The sequence below is a fragment of the Mastomys coucha genome, unplaced genomic scaffold (genome assembly GCF_008632895.1).
Source record: "Mastomys coucha isolate ucsf_1 unplaced genomic scaffold, UCSF_Mcou_1 pScaffold21, whole genome shotgun sequence".
Classification (NCBI taxonomy): domain Eukaryota; kingdom Metazoa; phylum Chordata; class Mammalia; order Rodentia; family Muridae; genus Mastomys; species Mastomys coucha.
This window is the reverse complement of record NW_022196904.1, coordinates 129045207-129066959: the sequence shown is the minus strand read 5'-3', so window position 1 is coordinate 129066959 and position 21753 is coordinate 129045207. Positions and strand designations below refer to the sequence as shown.

The window sequence follows — 21753 nt, the reverse complement described above, 5'->3', positions numbered from 1 at the left end:
ATGTGTTGGAACTCTGGAAGGAGGCTTTGTTGGGAGCCAAGCCTGTCCTTCTACTCTGTAGCCCTCTGCTTTTTTGTGGGCCTGTGTGGTGGTACTTTTATGTTAACTTGTCACGAGTTGGAGTCATTTTGGAAGAGGGAACCTCAGTTGCGAGAGTACCCCCACTAGACTGGCCTGTGGGGAAACCTATGCTGTATTTCCTTGATTAATATTTGATGGTGTGGGAGGAGCTCACTATAGGCAGTGCCACCCCTGGGCTTGTGGTACAGGGCACTGTAAGAAGGCAAGCTAAACAAATCTCCAGTCAGCAAAACTCCTCCATGGCCTCTGCATTGGTTCCTGTCCCTAGGTTCTTGTCTTGAGTTTCTGCACTGACTTCCCTGATGATGGGCTTACAAGCTGTAAGGAGAAATAAACTGTTTTTTTGGTTATGATGCTTTATCACAAAAATAGAAACCTTCAGACAGCCTGTGGCCCTGCCTTTCCAGTCACTCGCCTGCCAATTGGAAATGGTGTACCAGTTGGAACAAATTCATTCCCAGAATTCTGAGAAACACAGGCTTACACACACACACACACACACACACACACACACACACACACGTTCATGCATGCACATCCAACTTCAACACATACATATTTATATACTAAAACTCTTGTGCACTCATTGACTGCATACTTGCTATAAGAGGCAGCAACCCAGATCATAAATATATTAGGACATTGGCTAACATATGAGCTGGAGGAATATGAGCAAGAGTCAGGCCCATACCCGGGACATGGCCCAGTGCTGTGACTATGGCCATGGGAGGGGTGTTGCTATTTGATGAACAATTAATCCCAGGGGTTTGGGAGCTGAGGCAGGAAGAGGACCGTTGAGCCTGATGTTTTTATTCCTGCTCTTGGAGGAGATCAAAGTCCCCAGAAATCACGTATGATGTGTTGGGATCATGGATGTACTGGGGTTGATTGTCAAGGAAAGTGGTCAGGATATGGATTTGATGTAGTCCAGGGCATTACTGGGCATCTAGGTGACCTTTTATACAGAGGCAGTGACAGTTCCGAAGCCTTATGTGATGGATGATTTCCATTGTTAACTTGGCAGTATCTGGAATTGTTTGGCAAGGAAGTGTCAGCAAGAGACTGTCTGGATGGGTTTGCTTGTGAGAGATTTTCTTTTCTTTTTAGAAAATTATCTTTTGTTTTTATTTTATGTATATAGGCATTTTACAGACATCACATACATGCAGTGCCCACAGGGGCCAGAAGGGGGCAATAGATTCATTGGGGCTGGAATTATAGATGGCTCTTTAGCTGTCATGTAAGTGCTGGAAATTGAGCCCAGACAGTGCTCTTAACCAATGAATCGCCACTCTAGAACCTGTTTGGAATTTTCTTAATTGGGTTCATTGCAGTGGGAGATCCACCCAGAATGTGGGTGGAGCCATCTCATGATTCAGACCTGGAATGAAAGAGAAAGCTGAGCACAGGCATTCCTTGCTCTCTGCTTTCTAACTATGCAGTGTGTGGCTAAGTGTCTTCGAGCTCCTCCCGCTCTGCCTTTCCTGCAGTGATGGACTAGTCTGAAACTGTGAGCTACAACAACTCCCTCCTTTCTCAGGTTGCCCTTTGTCAGGGTATTTTAACAGGGCAGTTGGAAAAGAAATTGAGACATTTTGGCTCTGCCCTCTGTGACCTTTGTGTCTCCAAGACACAGGATTCATGGGGAGATATTTGGAGTGATTTTTACACTGAACTCAGGTAAGGAATTTGAGCTAATTCCTTACTCCACTCCCACCCACTTGCATAAAAAGGCTGACTCAAGGTTCCTGTGTACTCGAGGTGCATCCAATAGGCAAGGAGAAGACGGATGGAGACACAGACATAGAGATCAAGTATAGAGTGAGACCAGATGACACCTGCAAATGGCACTGTGACATCTTACTGCTCAGAAAGGCAACTGTGAAATGAGACCAATAAAACATTAAGGTACCACTTCCAAGGACTTGCTAGAATGAGGTTCCCATAGGTTGGTCTACGGGATCATTTTTGCCATGATGAGAGTTTACACTGCTGGGTCAAGTCTGCTCCAGGATGTTTTTCCAATGTGTGGACTCAAGGATTGTTCCTGAATATGAACACCTGCTATGGCTTCACATGTCCACGGAGGTTCTGGAACCCTCTGGGTCCCTACAGGGATGCTGAGAAGGCTCTCATGGAGGTGGTGAGTAGGTTTGGGGAAGCACTAGATATCACTTTCTGGTCTTCCTGCCCACTTGCAGACAGTGAGAGTAGGTCAATGTTATGGCCCTTGTACTATGCGGGTGAGGAGACACAATATGGCTAGTGGTCTGGGATGCCTCCAGAGTTTGTGGGAGTAAGAATGTGGGGTTCAGATTTCTGAAGGCTTGGCTATAGCTGTGCACAGGCTCCCATCCCTCTCTATCTGGGAAGCCGGGCCAGGACATTAACTCTAAGGCCCCTATGCTCTGGCCCTCAAAGATCTGTGAAGAAATGTGGGAGAGGGTAGCAGGAATGCTTTATCAGCCACAGAGCAGGCGCTAGAGGCAACCACCATCATAAGAGTGTCTGAGCTACCTAGCTCTGAACCTCAGCATCCTGTCAGCTTCCCGACATACCCCACCATCTTTAGAGCAGTAGACCACCCATGGAGGAGGTTAAGCCATGTCCCTGTCACCTGCTTGGCATCTGTCTGCTTGCATGAGACCACAGTTCACTGCAGCACTGGTCTCCTGAAGGCCGGCCTCGAGTGTGAGGTCCAAGTATAATAGAGGTAGGTGAACTTGCCATGTTGGCCATTTTCAGGGTCCCTAGCTGTGTACAGATCAACCCTGGCTGGTGCTTAGACATAAGAACATTAGAAGCCCATGGTAGGTTTCAGAATTTGCTACTGTTGCCCAAGATGGGGTTCCTGGATGAGGGTCTCAGTGAGCTTTTCTACTCATGTCTGCTGCTCCTGGGGCCTCAGCAAAGTTGTCCTCATTATATGGGAGGAAACAAATGACATCCCCCAAAGTTGGCTCTTGAAGTTGACTGCAATCTTCTTGTGGCTGCTGAGAATTTTCTTCTAAACAGAAACACCACTGGTGGGCTTATCATAATGGACACTACGGAGGGACAAGCCACTGGAAGAGGCAAACCAGACTGGACACTTAGAATGTCATCACATGCAGCTAGCTCCTGAGCAGGTACAAACCACCTCAAGACATTCTCCGGGCCTCAGAAATGGCTTCCCTTAGGCTGATGGAGGGTAGAGAAAATGTGGCAAGATGTGTCCACAGAGACCATCTCTGAATGAGGGCAAACCGTCAGGGTTGGGAGAGCGATACCTGAGGTGGCCAGCAAGCCTGATCTATGAAACTAGCCATTATCCCACTAAGGTAACCAGTGTAACTTGACACAGTGGTTATATAGAATTTAATCACATGCTCTGGACTGACTGTTGTTCTGTCTAGGAGTCCTGCCTGCAATATTCAGATTGTGTAGCTTAACAGAGAACATGAACAGAGAAGTTGGTTGACTAAGGTTACAGGAAATTAGGGACAAAGCAAGTCCTGCATAGCTCTTATGTAGTCTTAAGTGTCTTGGTTTCCCAGAAGTGGGGACTAACTATGCCCCTACTTTGTGTAAGAAAGCTCAGCCCAGGGGATAGTATCCACATTTGGCTTTGTTGTTTGTTTGTTTGTTGCATAGTTTTCACCCCATATCTTTCTACTTCACCTTTCTCAACATCTTCAAAAACAGATGATTGTAGCAACTTCCTAGGCAGGCAGGCCCTGTGTAGTCATGTAGCCAGAGATGGGGAGTCCTGCCAATCTTCACTGGAGGGCATACGCCCTGTGCTGGAGATGTTAGCCTCTAGTGTTCTAAGAGGGTAGCTCTGGCAACTCACCCTTAGCTGGAGCCTGGATCCCAGTGTGGTCTACTTAGGGTTATTTTGTGCCCAGCACTGAGCCTGCAGAACCAGCTTCCCAAGGCTGTTTATGTGAATAACATTGTATATGCAGGGCAGCAATATGTCTCCTAAGTGGGGGAGGGGTTCAAGGCTGTGTTCAGATACTAGACCCAGAAAGAACTTTGAGTGAACCATGGAAGTTAGCTTTTCTAGATGGAGACAGAATGTATTCAACTGTTGGAGGAAGAAATGGGCCAGAGACCCAAGGAAAATCTAGGACATGATTACTAGTTATCTTCTCTGAATAGGAACATTTCCTAATGAAGGTTGGAGGAAGGGTCTTAAGACTCAGGAAGTAAATAAAATTTGCAAGGCTCAGGAAGTTCCTGTAACTTACAAGATTTACAGGCTATGTAAGCAAGGAGACTCCAAATGGGCTGAGCTGACTTCCAATTATTGAGGGAGCCCTAGAGATAGCCCCATTCTCTTCTGAGTCCTCAATCATGCTTGGGTGGGCTTCCGCGACATACTTGCCTATGAGTCACCCATACTTCACTAAGTAACCCCCTATCTATTATTGTGCAAGTGACCCCAATAAGCTTATTGATTCATTAGGCTAGGCCATAGTGGGATTGTTTCTTTGGTCTGTTGGTGTCCTACGTGTGATGAGGAACCTTTGTTAATACCCTCCCAGGAAAAGTTGCACAGTAGACACCTGCTCCTGATTCTCATTGACTCTAGTTAATGGATCTTATGCACTTGTAGGCTCTGTCCTTTGTCCATTTCAGGATGGTGGCTGCTTTGGAGTCCTGAGTCCTGGCTTGCTCTTGATGACATGTGACTGTGGGGCTTTGAAACTGACAAGGATGGTGATCCCTATGGTCACTCATGCCTCACAAGGATAAGTTGTTAATGGTATTCCTTCATAGTATCCACCTCAGACTAGAAGAGATTTATGGAAGGAGAAGTCAATTAATATACAGTAGGTCCTGATGAAAGACCACTCAGAGTGCCAATATTTATGAGTAGGACTTGATGCCAGCCTCTGATAAATGAAGAGGTCCAATGTGGATGATGGGAAAAGGGAAGAATCCTATTTCCATGTGGAATGGAGGGAGGGCTTGGTGTTGCTACTCATGAGTGCTGGGTAATGAACTGGTTCCATGTGAGGTGTGTGTGTGTGTGTGTGTGTGTGTGTGTGTGTGTGTGTGTGTATGTGCAGGAGAGATCTTGGTTCCATTTGGATTCAGAGGGTATGTTATAGTTGCATGTTGGCATGAGGGGGTTGGTTCTGGTCCAATGTGAATACTGAGGGTCTGGCTTAATATGGGGAGATCTTAGTCTCATGTGAACATTGTGGATGAGTTTCTGTTTCCATGTAAACATGACTGGGGACACCTTTGGAGGATGTGGACACTGGGGATGGAATTCTGGTCTCATATGGAAACTGTGGGGAATCTTGGTCCTGTGAGGGAAGAATTCCAAGTAGACTGTGAGAAAGGCCAGTGCCTGCAATCCTATTTGAGCTATATGGTGGCCTCTTACAGGAGGCTGTATTAGGTTGTTACTTCTGTATGGGGATGTGGTAGGGGGTGGGAGTTGCACTCATGTGTGCTTGGCTGTGGATCTGACTGCAGTATAGTGAGCTAGAGCTCAGGATGTTAGTTGTGAGAGCTGAGGCTACAGTGTTCGGCTAGGCTAAGTGTTTCCACCTCATCAGAGGCCCTGCACATGTGGCTGGGATGGGCACAGCATCTCCCATGGGTTGGGTAGGCAATGCCCAATCCTGCTATCCTTCTTAGGCAGGCAGCTCAGTTTTTCCTCATGCTTCCCCCCATCCCTCTCACCATCCTTCTCCCAGCACAACTTCTCTCCAGTGCGTGTCCCATTCTGCCCACCTGCTAAGTCCTGTTCAATGTCACCCTCCCCTCAATGGCAAAGCCAGACTGTCTTTGTCAGAGACCCTCTGCTCCCTAGCTGAAGTTGGAAGACTCTCTTTCTGGAGACTCTCTGCTCCTGAGCTTCTCTAATGTTTCTCTTGGCTACACGTGGTTTCTGAACCAAGAGAGGCTTGAGATGGGACTAAGGACGGGTGTCCCCACTAGCGCTATAGCTGTGTCTGTACCAGAAGCCCCTATCAAGACTCTGGGCCTGCTGTATGATGTCTGGGTGACTTCTGTTCAGGGTCTCCAACCCCTGGCACTCTCTAGAGGCTGTAGATCCCACTGAGCACATAATAACACAGTTTCACACCCCACTCTCCTCTTCCTACTCCAAGAAAGCACATAGTGACTAGTCCGGGCACAGCCTAGACTCACCTGGGAGGTAAAATGTACAATCACCTTCTCTCCTCCCACTCCCTGCCCCTCCCCCTGGTCACAGAGCCAATGCACACACACACAGGACTTTGTAAGTATGATAAAGAAATGAGGCTTGATCCTTGGCTGTAGCAAAGATCTCTCCACAGAGTCTGAGCAGCTGAAACCTTCCCCTCCCCTCCAGCTCCCTTAACCAAGCCAGGAATTTCTTCATTCTAATTATCACTGAGAGAAAAATCTCCACATTTACAGTTTTTTTTCTCCTGTCTTCCAATATCTAATGATCTGTGAAAGTAAAACCGCATGCTCTTAAGTAACCAAAGGCCAGGAAAGGAAATCCCAAGGAAAACTAGAAACTATTTTCAGAGGAGTAAAAAAATCACACAATATTCCTCTGGGACCTGGCAACACCACACATAAGTAAACTTACAGCTGTGAAACAGCTATTTTTAATTAAAAATTAATCCCCCAGTTTCACATGGTTAGGAACTAGGAAGAAGGACAAACCAAAGCTCTTCCCACAGAAGGACAGAGCAGAGATGACAAACTAGAGAGAGAGAGAGAGAGAGAGAGAGAGAGAGAGAGAGAGAGAGAGAGAGAGAGAGAGAGAGAGAGAGAGAGACAGAGACAGAGACAGAGAGACAGAGAGACAGAGAGAGAGGGAGGAGGAGAGAGAGGGGGAGAGAAGGAGGGAGAAAGGGAGAGGGAGAGAGAGATGAGGGGGAGGGGAAGAGGAGGGAGAGAGGATACACCAAAGGCTGGTTCTTATTTGACACTAAGAGGAGAGAGATACTGATTTGGAGGTTGGGCCAGAAGAGTTAGCCAGACAGAAGGAAAGAGACATTTAGAAGGGCATGGGAGAAGCAACTCCGTTCCTAGGCTATAGTCATTACATGCATACAACTCCAGGGAATTACCCAAAAACCTTTGGAACTCAAGATCCACACAGAGAACCTGTCGTATTTCTATAGGCAAGCACTGGGTGATTAGAAATGAAAATTAAGAAAATCTCAATTTATAGTAACTTTTTAATTTTTGAGACAAGGTCTCACTCTGTCATCTCTGCTGGTTTGGAACTCACTATGTGTCACCAGTTGGTCTTGAACTCGTGGTAATCGCCCTGCTCTAGCCTCCTGCAGGCTGGTAGTGTAGGCATGAGCCACCACACCTGGCTATGTTAATATTTAAAATGAAAAAAAAAAAGAACTTAAGAAAAATGTAAACAAGGAGGTCCAAGACTTCCTTGTTGTGAACTATAGGGGGTTCTGGGGAAATCAAAGATCTCCATACATGAAAAGGAGGCTGTGTGAGAGACTTGGAATGCTTCCTGCTCTGCAGGCCACATCGTTCACACTGCAGGATGAACTGAAATGACCAGACAGACTTCCCAAGACCAGTGCTCTTCATCTTTGGCCCAGAGCCATGAGTGTGTGTGGGTGCTTGACCTGTCCCTTCATGGGGTTTTGGCCTCTAATGACTTGCCTCTGGGACAGAAGCTCCTGTCTGAACATCCACTTGCACGGTCCTAGGCAGGATCCTGTCGGCAGCAGGGCTGGTCATGCCTTCTTCAAGACATGCCACTGTTGAGGAAGAGACCTCAGTTGCTGTTTCTCCATATACCCAGGGACCGCTCTCTGAGGGCTTCTGCTCATTTGTTGCTCAGGGTGTCCCTTAGTTTTCTCTCTGTGTTGTGTGTGTGTGTGTGTGTGTACGTGTGTACACATGCACGCTTGCATGTGCATGCATGTGCTCTAATGTACATCTTGAGAGTAAGGGGAGATGAGACCAGGTGAATCACTATCTACAATCACAGAATCCCCGATGAGAGTCTAGATTTTTTTTGTTGTTGTCATGGAAACTACCATCCTTCATCATGGTCAAGGAGCAAATACTTGGTTTTAACCTTGGCAATGAGACCCACTCAGCTGCTCTCTGCTAGGCCTCCATGGATCCCTATTTTTCCTGGAAACAATCCTAACACACATGTGGAGGCTCTAGGGAGTCAGAGCTGTCTGACCTCATGTTATCGGCCAATGACACAGCCTGCGTAGCATCTAGCACTAACACCGAGGGCCGCGGGCTTGATGACACTTACTGGAATGTCTGTACCAGAAGACCCTATCAAGGCTCTGGGCCTGCTGTATGATGTCTGGGTGACTTCAGTTCAGGGTTCCAACCCCTGGCACTCTCTAGAGGCCATAACAACAACAAAACAACATGGAGGGTGGCACCTTCTGGAATGATCCTTACTCACGGACCAAGTCCTATGAATCTGAGGTTCTATTTTTTTTTCAGAGTTTCCCTGAGGTGAGTGTGTCTTCTCAGAGCTGAGCAGGCAGTGTTGCCTCAGGAAAAGGATGGTTGCTATAAATGTGGAAAGCTCCTACTGTGTGTCCTGGGCTCCCCCAGAAGCTCACATGGGGAGTTCTCTTAGTACCTTTGCCTGGAAACCTGCAGGCTAGGCTGACCACATGGCCTTTGCACACAGGAAACAGAGCTCACAGGCACACATGTAGGATTTGGCTCTTCTGCCTGTGGGGGCCCAGGGTGTGGTGAGAAGCAGTGTTTAAGTATTATGTCCAGAGAGCAGTTAAGTAGGACATGTACCTGGTGGGCATCTAGGGGGTTCTTTCCAGGGACTGTGAAGTTCCTGGGACTCTGGAACTAATTTCAGAGGATGTTGATCTGCACTTATGCATTTGGGGACCAGGGCAGGATGCAAATCCAGAGAGATGTCCATTGTGGTATCGCAGGAAGAGACACCGGAGTGGTGTGTTGGATGAAGGGGGGCATGTTAGAGGCTGCTGGGCCAGAGATGGAGGGTGAATTAGTCAGTGTTCTCCAGAATAACAGAAGCAATAGGATGAATGCACATATGTCTAGAGTTAAGATTGTTGTGTTTGAAAACTATCTAAAAGGAGGTTTGTTACATTGGCTCACACAATTGAGACTGTGTAATCCAACCATGGCTGTCTGCACCCCGGAGAGGCAGAGGATGCCCTAGAGGCTCAGTCCAAGAAGCCGGGGACCTTAGAACAGGATGGACCAGGGATGCCTCAGTCTGGGGCAGAAAACACGGAAGCTCCCTGGAGATCAGGTAGGTTATGTTTAAAGGGTAAAGAAGATGGAGTCTGGTGTCCATGGGCCATGGTGACCAGGAGAGATGTATCCTCTCAGGAAGTGTGAGATTTATGCATTCTGGCGGTTACCCTCCTTTCTCACTGACTTCCATCTGGGCCCTAGTCCGATGGTATGCTGCTGCCCTCATTCAAGGCTGGCCTGCCTTTTCCTTTACTGCATCACATATTAGTCATCTCTGGAATGATCCTTACGGACAGACACAGAAGTATTTTTCTGGTCTCAGGAATCTCTCAATCAGTCAAGTTAACAACCAAGATCAAGTGTCAGAGAGTCATCATGAGGTCTGAGATGAAAGGTTCCCCCTTCCTTCTCCTTCTCCTCTCGGCTCTCTAAGGAGGGTCAGTCACGCCATTCTCTTACCAGCCTCCAGGCCAGGTCAGAAATCAGCAGAGGGAAGCAAGCTTTTAGTGGTGAATGAAGCCGACACCTTTTTATAATCTCTGAACTTGCACCTTCAAATGACATTAACTTGCAAAGAGAATGAACCTGTTGAGGGCATGCAAATGCATGTTAATGTGGACAACATGTATCTACAGGGGCTATGTATCTGTGCATGAGTATTCTCATGTGTATGGGCATGTACCTATATAGGTATCTATAAGGTACATATAGTATATAAGAAGGCATGTATACCAAGCCCGCAGCTAGCCATAGGAAAAGGGGCTGGGGAAGACAAGAAGGGTCAGACATGCCAATGACCAAGGGCTGCTGGGGTCCTAGCACCATGGACCACCCTAGCATATCACACCCTGATAGACCAAGAAGGGTACTTGTGGAACATCAGTGGCCTACAGGACAGGCAAGGCCTGCTCCATGGAGGGTGGCACCTATGCCCAGGGCCTCCTAGGCAGGCTACTCTTGAGACTGGTTTCTGTTGACTACAGTGTTGAGGGTTTGGTCTTGAGCAAATGACAAAGAGTTGGGGCTCGCATTGGTGACTGCGTTCTACTATGGTTACAGGCACATTTTCATCTAAAGTAACTTTCAATTGCTTTGCAGCACAGACGTTTCCCAAGAGAAGTGAGAGGGCTCCTGACACCTCCTAGATGGGCTAGTCTCGTGGTTTCTCTGTCTCTGACCCTGGAAAGAGGGGAGTAACCATCCTGCTGTCTTTGCATTCAGGGGCCGTTTCCAGCATGTTCACGGTTTCAAGTCTACTGAGAATTCTCTCCAAGGGAAGGGGACATTAGGCATAGCTTAAGCAGAGGCTCCTTCTTAATCCATAGGCCAACATGCCAGTGCACAGTGACTAGGAAGTTAATGCTGGAATGTGCAAGCAGGTGCCTTAATGTCACTGAGACCAGAAGTAAACCAAAGCCACGAATGCCTAGTTCTCATGTGTAGTTACCCCAGAAGGCATGGAGGGCCTTCTGTCAGTAACTGGACAGCTCAGGGTTGCCCATGTAACATAAGGACACAAGTCCTCAGACTAGCTAAGCTCCAGCCAGAGATACCATGGGCAATGCCCTGCTTCTTAAGTTTCGCAGGCCTACCTATATTTTACTTATATATAATAAATAACTATATATTATTACATATAATAATAAGTCCCTATATTAGCCTCACCCCCATGACTGGACCCATTTATCTCAGGACTTTGCTCCACTACCTCATGCTACTCCTGATTCCCATATTCAGCACAGTGCCTCCCAATTCCTGACCCCAGACTCCGCCCCTCCTTACTGTGCCACCTCCTAGTCTGTCTAGCCCTCAGGTCACTTATCCAGGCCAGATCATGTCCAGCTTGGAGCCTGGCGAGGAAAGTTTACAGGACACATGAAAGGTATGTCTGGGGTCATTGGTTTCTTGGGCTCAGGTGATAGAGGGGCCCGTGAATAGTCTTGGATACCTGAGCAAGGGCTGCTTAGGGTACGGTGGTTGGTCTGCACCAGGGCATGGCAGGGCCTTCTTGGTCACCTGTTTGTAGATGTTCCTGGCAGTCACTCCGATCCACAGCATGGTAGAAAGCGTGGAATAGTGCAGCGCAATGCCCACCTGGGAGGAGAGAATGTCAGCCAGCCACCTTCTCCAGCCACCTGCCCCAGCATGTACAGTAGACTCCTTGCATGCAGCCCAAACTTTCTAGACTGTGAGTATACTGAACCCTGACAGCTACTCTGCAGCTCTTTAGAGACAATAAAAAAAAGTGAGACCAGGAGGAGAACATGTAGGGAAGGAGTCAGAGGCAGCTGAGACTCTTACACTGTTTAGCTACTTGCTGTGTATGTGGACCTGTGGGAAGCTTGTGGGTGTGTATGCTACTTCCCCCTCTGCAGGAGGTCTATGCCATCTTTATGTATGGGCTCTGATGTTCACACTTATTCGTGAACACTGGCCCCACTCGGGACCGCCCAAGTGGAAGGCACAGCTGCACAGCAAGGCTCCCAACATGTATTCACTGAGGCACTGAATTTAAGGCAAGGCACCTCAGTGATGAGGCTCTGATAATCCACCCTTGCACGTCACAGTGACTCATTGCTATGGAAACAGCCGCTGGAGCTAGTCCCAGCCAGCACTTTTACGCTAGCTAATTACGCATTCTGCACTGCTTCATCTCCATCTGATTCCATAAAATAAGGCTACCTTTGAGGTACTAACCTGACATTTTGAAATGGCAAGAAAAATATTGCTATAATCGGAAAGGACATAAATGTTTAAGGAATACAGAGATTTCCTGAATAAAGCTAACATCGCACCATTATAATGATTTATTGAATCCAGAGTTCAATTTTTACTTATGAGCAAATGCTACAATCATTGATGAGGATTTGGGGCAGGGTGGGGGCTGGAAAGATTGAAGAACTGTTTAGGGTTTTAGATGGTTTCATGGGTATAGCGCAGCATGTCCTGCGAGTTCAGCCTTCTCTTGGCTCTGCTGCTGCTCAGGTGAGATGGGCCATGTGGACATTCCAGCCACACTGGGCCCACCTCTCCTGGATGAGAGTAGGAGGCCCTGGACCTGGGTGGCAAGCGCTGTCTGCCATCTAAGCAAACAGAAAAAGGGAGGCATAGCTCGAAGGAAGGTCTGCAGCATGGCTGTCACTGTCACAGACAGACAGAATCGTCAGACTCATCCTCAGAAGGGTGCCTGACTTTTGCCTTTGAGACATTATTCAGGGTCTTGAGGTGGGTGGGGGCAAGGCTGGGAGGAGAGAGGGAGGGGAGGCCTGGTTGTTTCCTCCCTTAAGCTGAGTCTCATCCAGGCTGAATGATCAGGGAGCAGAAAGTGTACAAAGGCAGGTTTTGTCTCTCAAACACCAACTTGAGGCAGAACACATCGGGAGGTCAAGGGATGCTGCTTGGCTTCCAGACAGCGTGTGCTATTGAAAGGGAGAAGCAGGCAGGACACCCTCCCTTGCTTCCGGACCCAGGGCCAGCACTGACGCACATTCATTATGTGGGACTAACAGCAGCCGTCTGCTTTGTTTATGATGTCACTTAGTACTTTAATGAGACTCACGGTCATCTTTCTGTTGCTATGACAACTGTCTGTTCTCGCCAGCCATCCAGAGCTCCGGACCACTTCTTCTGGTTGCTCTATGATGATGCTGAGCTTGGATGGGAGGGAGGGGCTGGGACTCCTGTACTCAGTCACTTGGTTGCTGGTCAAAGTGGGGACACATCTAGCTTTCAGTGATCTCGTTTTTTTTTTTTTTTTTTTTTTCTTTTAGCCTGCTCCTCTCAGGCATCTCCCTCTTAGCAGGTGAGGTAGGGGAGCAGTTGTGATGAGTGAGGTGGGCTAGCTTCTCACCAGTCAGGCTGCTGATTAAAACCAGCCTGGCTTCTGGCTCAGGGAGGCCTCAGAAGCAATAGACGCCCTTACGTCTGCTTATAGGCACAGAGACATTGGAAAAACGTCCCCGTGTGGTGGAGATTGCTACCTGGAGTGTTTTGTGGGAACTGGATCCTTTAGCTCTTGTTTCCCTTCCGCTCTCCCCAACTCCCCTGCCCTTGCAGCAGCAGTTCGGGGTCTCCACAAAACTAACAGGCCATGTGGCTTTTTAGTCCTTAGTCTGCTGTCTACAACATCTCCCCAATATAGGATAGCAGATGCGTTTCCCCTGGTCTCACACTGCTGACCCTGCAGGCGTGTTGCCAAGCAAGGGATGAATAGGGGCTGGCCATTTCAGGAGACTAGGAGGTGTCTGTTTTCTGCAGTCCACCCTACTCCAGCACACAGGGACCTGTCCATTATCTGGAGTCCCAGCACTGTTACTAAGGACTTCTCATCTGAGCACGGCCCTTATCAATCATAGCTTGGTGGATATTTCCAGGTCCATGTGTCCCCAGCTACCAAATTTCTCTTCTAGGTCCTGTCCCAGTGGAATTCTGGAATGTGTGGGTGCCTGGATCCCTGGGGCTTCATGGGGTTGGCCTGAGCCTGAGGCCAGTGCTGGGTTTTATGGAGGCCCTAAGATGTTTCCAATGACTTTGTGGCCAGCAGGCCCCAGCTGCGCAGCACTTGGTGGCAGAGTGAAGACATAAAGATAACGACCCACTCAATTGCCTTTTCGATGGCTTCTGGGCAAGCTTTTATAGCAGGAGTGAGTGAGATTTTCTAGCCCTCACTGTGGCTGTTTCCAGCTTAACAGAGGCAGCCATGGAGGAAAACTGTCTTCTCTCCCATTCAGGCATATGGCACTGCTTCTTCTGCTAGTCTGGCCCAGGCCAGGGTAGTGGCCTGGCTTCCTGGAGTTTGGTGTGTCACACAGTCACATATATATAGTGCCCAGGGGACCAGAGTATGGGTTGTGTCTTTTAGGTGTGGATGTCATGCTCCCAGAACACTCTGGGCTTCAAATGTCATCAGTGTAGGGAAACAAAGTAGCAGTGGCTGAGTCAGTTTAAGCCTGCCCAAGCTAGGTGGGGCTGGATGGGAACCGGGGAGGGAGCAGGATGTGTCCTGTTAGCCAGGCTGTTCTGGGTGTAGCCTCTTACCCATTGATCCTCAGGATAAGCCTCACCTGCAGCTAGCTACCCATGCAGGAAGACAGATCATAGCAGTCTGGGGAACTAATAATGTGGTTATTGTCATTAATGTGGGTCATGCAGGCCTCAGGTTGGCTGGAGCCATTTCTGCAGCTGCTAATAGCTATTTGCTGAATTTGAAACAGTTAGGGATACTTGAGGACCCATGGTGCAGGGAAAATGTTGGCCATAAAATGACAGAAACCACCAAGCTTTTTGGTAAGTTGCTCTGGGTCCCTGCCTGTCCTCAGGCTTAGAGCTTAGGTGTGGAACAGGGCAAACACAGACTCCTTGCTGGAGGTGCAGTTGACTCATTTCCTTGATCCAGAGTCACAACCCCAAAGGACAGTCCTGGGCTTGGCTTTGGAAGGAGTCCCTCTAGTATCATCTTAGCCGTGGGCCACAGATCCTGTCTGTTTCCCAGTTTAAGATGCTCAAACCAGGCCACATGTGTGAAGATGATCTGCCTTGTGATTTGAGCTATTCTTTTCCATGCTGGGTGTTTCAAAGCCCTTCTTTCCCTAAGAGAGAGCAGAGATGCCTGGGTCACTCTGTCTGGTTCATGTGGGGATAGAGCCTCTTCTTCAGCTGGTAGCTATGGCTGACAGGTCTGCTGGTAGGATGAGGTCAGCACTGGAAGGTCTCACTCAGCCCATCCCTGGGTCCTGCCTCACTGTTTTTTGGGAGAGGCATCTTGTCCCCATCCTTGTGAAGACCAGCATTTGCTGGACAGTAGCTGTCTATGTATGTGACCCACGAGTCCTTAGACAAGTTGCTCTAGGGAAAAATAGAATTATTTCATACGGCCAAATGTTGGGCCAAACAACCTGCTTCAGATGGAGTGGGATTAGAATACGGAGTCACTATAGAAGCCTTAGTCTCCTTGGGAGCAACAGCTCAACAAGCACTAAGGCATTATTTTATAAGCAAATTAGCATACATTTCTGATGTGATGAGAAAACTGTCATGCACACTTTTGTTTTTTTATAGCATAGGGAAGGCAGCACTCACCGCTTGGCACAGGATGGGGTGTTGGGTGCGATTGATGCCACCAGCAAACACGGTGAAGGTCAGAGCCGCGTGGAAGCAGAAGTTGAGGAGTGCGTGCCTGCCTTTCCGGCTTATCCGGATGGCACTGTGGGAAACAGAGGTTTCACATTAAAAACCACTGGTTCAGAGAAGAGCCTGGAAATACGACCCCTGTCCATGGTGGGAACAGTAGGCTCTCAGCAGGGCTGGGAGCAACCCATCCAAAGGATGAGAAAGATAGAGAACTGAGCCTTGTCCACTTCAGCAGGCTCTCACAAGTGCAATGCTTGCAAAGGCTTTTGTAGAGCTTCTATCACTATGTCCATTTGACAGAGATTGGCTTGTCTGGGGTCTCAGAAGGGACAGTCATGCTTCTGATTCCTGGGCCCACTTCTCTCGTCTCTGAGAAGATGTCAGATACACAGAGAGGGCCAGACTATGTGACTACAAATTTGATTGTCTTTGGTTACGATGATGTCCACAGTCAACAGCATGTCTAAATGGATATGCTTCTCAAAATCTCTGCTGCATCTCTGGGAGATGGCTCAGTGGTTAAGGGCAATGGCTGCTCTTCCAGAGGTCCTGAGTTCAATTCCCAGCAACCACATAGTGGTTCACAACCATCTGTAATGGGATCTGATGTCCTTTTCTGGTGTGTCTGAAGAGAGCTACAGTGTGCTTCTATACATAAAATAAATAAATCTTTTAAAGAAATCTTTGTTGAAACTCGATTGTCAGCACAATGGTAGTAGAAGATGGCTGTTGGAATGGAGTTCTCATGAGTAGGTTTAGTGCCCTTATCAAAGAGACTCCTAAGGGTTCCCTTCTCTTTACACAACTGAAGGACTTGAAAGAATAACATCCGTGTACCAAGACATGAGTTCTCATCAGACACCAAACCTACTCAGTATCCTCACTCTTGACTTTCAATTTCTAGAACTGTGAAGAAACAATTTCAATTCTAGCCATTGTTATCCACCAGCTACTCTACAGTAACTTGTTAGAGCTGCCAAAGCAGACTAAGAACAGTTTAAGATCAATCAAGAGTGCCCTTGACATACCAAGCCTCTGCTTGTGTCTGCTTATGGCCCCAGTCCTAGGCATTACTCACAATTTTAACTATGGATTTGTCTGTGGCTATGGCTGGGTTCCCCTTCTCCTATCTCCGTGTGCATCTTGTATGGATTCAGGCACATAGAAGTCACACATCTCCTTCCCAGACATAGGCATCCAGAAACAAACTCAGAAGTAGACCTCTGTCTAGAAGGCCCTTAGATAAAAAGTCACACTAGAGAGGACACTTCAAGGACCCTGCAAACATGACCATGACCTCTTAGAATGATGGAACCAACATGCTTTCATTTCAGGACAGACTTATTTTCACACAGTTTTATACGAACACAGAGGCTGATGTTAAGAAGTCCCAGTGGGGGCTAAGAGATAACTCAACCTTTAAGAGCACTTGATGTTTTTCAGAGGTCTTGGGTTTGGTTTTCAGCATCTATATGGTAGCTCGTAATCATCCTTAACTCTAGTTCTAGGGGATCAGGCTCCCTTTACTGGCCTCAGGCCATACCAGGCACATACACAGAACACATACATACATATAGGCAAAACACTCATACCCATAAAATATAAATGAATGAATGAATGAATGAAGGAAGGAAGGAAGGAAGGAAAGAAAGAGAGAAAGAAAGAAGACCTAGGATGGAAGGATTGGGTTTTCTCCAGTACTATGCCCTTGTAGCTACTGTGCTGGGTAGGGTGGGGTGGACTTCCTTACCTCTGATGCAGGATGTAGGTGATGACAGAGGCAAGGAGACACAGGAGCATGACCGCGGTGCAGGCATACACCACGGGATGCAGGAACTCCCCTGGGTACTGGGGCAGGGAGAGGACAGTCTTCAAATCCTGGAAAGGAAGCAGAGAGTTGAGCGACTGATATGGCCAGGATTCTTTCTGTGATTTGTCAAGTGTCTCAGGAGGGGTCAGGCTGGTAGGAGAGAGGGACTCTCTTAGTGACTACTCATGAGGGCAGGGTGTAGGGTATAGTATCCCAGGAACCCACCTGGGGTTGGTGCCTTCCCAGGGCTGCTCAGCTGAGAGCATCTTCCCGTGACTTTGAGAGCATTTCCTAGAGGCAGCATTTCTGCAGTACTGATATCTGTCTCTAGCCTTCTCTCTATCCATGTCACAGATAGAGGGCAGGCTGGCACCAGCTTCTACTGCATGTGTGTCTGCTGCCTTCAGACAAGCTACAGAACACTCAGCCCCCCAACCCACTTCTGCACCCCACATTCATTGACATTATGCTTTTAAATGGCTCCCTGGGGGAATTCTCCACCAGTTTTCAGCAGGTCCTAGCAGCATTAACCTGAGCACATAGAGAAAGAGAAGTTGTTACAAGCAATAGGTATGGCCTCAGGACCCTTTCCGGCTTCATCCACTTTACTGTGTATCTGAACTGAAGTAAAGGGTTGGAGGTCACAGTTCAAGTGAAAGCATGGCTTTCCTGTGGTAGGGCAGCACAGAGGAATGGATGTCTGGGTTGGAACTCCTTAGGGCCCTTGGGATGGGTGCCCTTGCCACTATGTTTGGGGCAAGAGGGTCAAGTCTCTGCTTGACCTTGAAGAGATACCTGGTCAGTGGGCAGCCAGGGCTTGTGCCCACAGTGTTCTCATACCCATCACACTTCTGGGTCGTATCTGATGCAGGGAAGAGGTCTGAGGGTGGGTGTGGACAAGAGTAGCGCATGAACAACTTTCTGGAAGACGCAAGGCTCAAAAGGTGAGATGCCATGTGGCCTGTGTCCATCCCAGCTCATGATTTCCTAATGGGACATTGCAAAGCTAGCTCTAGAGCAGGCACATTGTACTCCCCTCTATTGAAGATCCCCACATCCTACCCCCCTGACCAGGAAACTTCCTACACTTGGCCCAAGGTCCTGGGAAGGGGAATCTGTAGCCTGGAGTCTACAGGATGCACAGCTAAGGAAGAATGCCCTACAGTGCCATCACATCTCTGACCCAGGAAGCTCTCAGAAGTGCTGGCCAGGCAACAGTTGCAGAAGGAACCCGTGCCTGAGGACAAGGTACCTGCAATGGGTTGGGAGTTTCTGAAGGGGGTGAGTGTACTGTTTCCCCAAGGAGTGTGTCTTCAACAGTGCCTTTCTTCTTGGACATCCAGCACATTGTCTGGTGGGTCAGTTCAGTTATGTGGCATACTTAGGACACTTGCCCATGGGTATATTTAGGAACACAGTCAGAGACGACCTCACTCTCCAAGCAATAAGAACCTCCATTAAGATCTCCTGAGTGCCCCTGACTTCAAAGCCTCAGATGCTTTCTATAGTGTGGTAAGTGGAGGGTCCCAGATCCAGTGTAGGGCAGCCTCTTCCCAGACACTTGGTCTGGATGGGAGACCACCATGTCTTCCTTGGTGTCTGTCTGCAGGGAATTTACTATGTGGTGATGGAAGACACTCTGGCTCCCCTGAGCATCAAGGCCATTATTCTGCTTGTCTCAGCTCAGCTGCTTCCTGTCAGACAGAAGCCAACTTCTGAGTCATGGAGAGCATGCTTCCTGATGAGATCAGGATATCCAAATACCTGATGAGCTTGTGCTACTGGGAGGTGGAGTGCCCCATGGAGTTCTAAGAACTCTCGGTTCAACTGGGCCAAAGTGACATCTCCAGGTTCCTATGCACATGGGTCTTTTCATGGGAGTCTTAGGATTTTGACCCATTTTTACCATTGTTGTTAGTGAGGTGGGGTACTATGAGAGTAAGAGAGAGAGAGTGTGTGTGTGTGTTTGAGAGAGAGAGAGAGAGAGAGAGAGAGAGAGAGAGAGAGAGAGAGAGAGCAAAATTGCAAATGAGCTTCCAAGTACAGTCCTTGCCTTGTAGCTAGGTCTCTTCCCTGGCACTAAAACTCTACAATGAAGGCCAATGTATGGCTTGCAAGTCTTCCATTCCCTACCCCATGGTCATTGTTACTGTGTATATGGGGTGTGAGGGTGTCACAGGGGCTTGTGTGCCTAATGATATCAGACTCTTGTGACGGGAGGGATCTGAGGCAGCCAAAGAGGGTAGAGGGCTCAGCTCTAACCAGAGTTGTGCTTAGAGTATCCCTGGTATTCTGAGTCAGGAGCACTGTCCCATATTTTCATCCCCAGTCCCTATAGGAACCTACCTAATCTGTGGCTTGGATTCATATAGCAAGGCCTCATGAAAGGCCAAATAACAAAACAAAACTGTCTTTGTGTAGCGGGCAGAAAACTCAGAGAGTCACAGCTATGCAGTGATTTTTTTTTCTAGGATGCTGTCCAGACAGGATCACACAGTCTTGGGCTGAAGGGCTCATTCTCGGCTGGATATTCACAAGGGGAGGCCTCTGACCCTTCGGTGGCTTTGTAAGCTTTGGAGACCTGGCCTGGAGTGGGTTGGAGTCACCTATATGAAGATAGACTTCAGATACTAGGGACAGGATGACCCAGGGAATGACCAATGAGCTTGGTGAAAAATGGGGTTTGGTTTGGCTTTCTGCTTATTTGTATCAGAATGATCAGCAGTGCCTTTCTGCATTTTTAGAGGTGACATTTAAAATTCAAAGTAGGCAATGCAAAATGGAGATGCATTTCATATTTTAAAGTTCACACATGGGCAAGTTCCTCTCAAGGAGTCTACTGTGCAAATGTTCCTTGGGCAAGATTCCAGTGATCTGACATGGGGTCAGGCAAAAGCTGAGTGGCTTGAGGACCATTCCCTCTGTAGCTGTGCAGCCAGAGCATTCTCTGGAGCAGTGTTGGTGAGCAGAGCAAGGCTCCCAGGTCATCATATAAGAGCTCGTAAATGACCAAAGCCTGTTGTCCAGCCAGCTGTCATTTGCTCTCACAAATTACCGCTAACATGCTGATAACCACATGCGTCTGGCTGCCGGCTACCCAGTTACCACACACGTTCCACAGGAACTCTACATCAGTGGAGTCTGATGTTGAGGTCATGTTGACACTCAAGAGGATGCTGGGCTCATTATCATCTCATTATAGTGAAACAGATGTACCCACCTTGCTGTCAAAGAGCTTAATATAACCAAGTCAGGGGGAAAAAGAGGTAGCACCCTGTTTCCTGAAGTCTCCTCCCTTCTCTGATCACAGCGGGAAATGCTGAACTGTCAGCCTGCAGGCCTAGGGAAAACCCACACCAGAGAGCAGCCTGGGAACCTCCAGGATCCATTCCCTTTTCTGTCCACTAGATAACACTTCTTGCTTACTCTCCAGAACTGCTGTTAGGTGATGCCATCACCTCGAAGTAGGAAAAAAACCTCATAGATTCAGTAACATGGAGGAAAGGCCATCCCAGAGAACCCTCAGAAGCAGGAATAAAGGTTGCCCCTAACAGGCTAGGTCCAGGTGACTTACTGCTTGCATTGTCTGCAGGATGGCCTGATTGTTTCAGAAGCCACTTTGGACATTTCTCTATTCCCTTAAGCTGGGTGTTCAGCCAATGGTCCCATAAATACTCCCACTGTGGTGGTTTGAATAAGAATGGGCCCCACAGGCTCATGGATGTGTAGTCACTAGCATGCATATTTGAAAGGATTAGAAGGATTATTAGGAGGTGCGGCCTTATTGGAAGAATTTGTCATGGGCTGGGCTTTGAGGTTTCAAAATCCCAAGCCAAACCTAGTGTCTTCCAAGGATCAGGATGTAGATCTGAGCCAAGCATGACCGTTGTCAGAGTCCCTGCTATGATGATAATGGACTAAACCTCTGAAACTGAAAACAAGCCCCCTAGTTAAATGTTCTCTCTTTATAAGTGTTGCTTTGGTCATGGTGTCTTGTCACAGCAACTGAACAGTAGCTAAGACACCTGCTCTAACATACAGTCACAGGTATCCTGTTTGGAGTCATGGCTTCCATTCACATTTTCACTATATTTTAGTTGATGTATCCTTTAAGCTTATCCTGCCAATAAAACAAGTCAGGAAGTTACACAGGACAAGAAGAAAGGAGGGAAGGAGGAAGAGGGTTCAATTAAGTAATACGAAAACTCAGGGTGACTGTGACAAATGGAAGAGGAATCTCTTGAACCTGGGATGCCAGGTCTGAAGGCACATGGCTCTCTGACCTGAGAACTTTGAATAGAAGGAGCAACTGGATCTTTCTGATTCCTCTTTTGGTTTGTTCTCTCCCTCCCTCCTTACTCCTTCTCTTCCATCCTCCCACCCTCTCTTCTTTCCTTCCTTTCTTCCTTCTTCCTTATTTATTTATTTCTTGTGGCTCTGTGTGAGTGTGCTTGTACATGAGTATGTGTTGCAATGTATGTGTGTGTGTGCCTGTATGTGAGTGTGTGCTGCAGTGCATGTGTGATGTGTGCATGCAT

General features: G+C 47.9%; 1 protein-coding gene across 1 annotated transcript in view; it reads right to left on the bottom strand.

Annotated features, from left to right (window-relative positions):
• The window catches only part of Adgra1 (adhesion G protein-coupled receptor A1), a 43214-nt gene that overhangs the window by 14390 nt on the left and 7071 nt on the right, over positions 1–21753 (bottom strand). Inside the window, exons 4-6 of the mRNA XM_031388707.1 lie at positions 17156–17283; positions 15355–15478; positions 11225–11370 (exon numbers count right to left, since the gene is read on the bottom strand). Of these exons, the coding sequence (XP_031244567.1) occupies positions 11225–11370; positions 15355–15478; positions 17156–17283 (398 nt within the window). The remainder of the gene's footprint in view (positions 1–11224; positions 11371–15354; positions 15479–17155; positions 17284–21753) is intronic.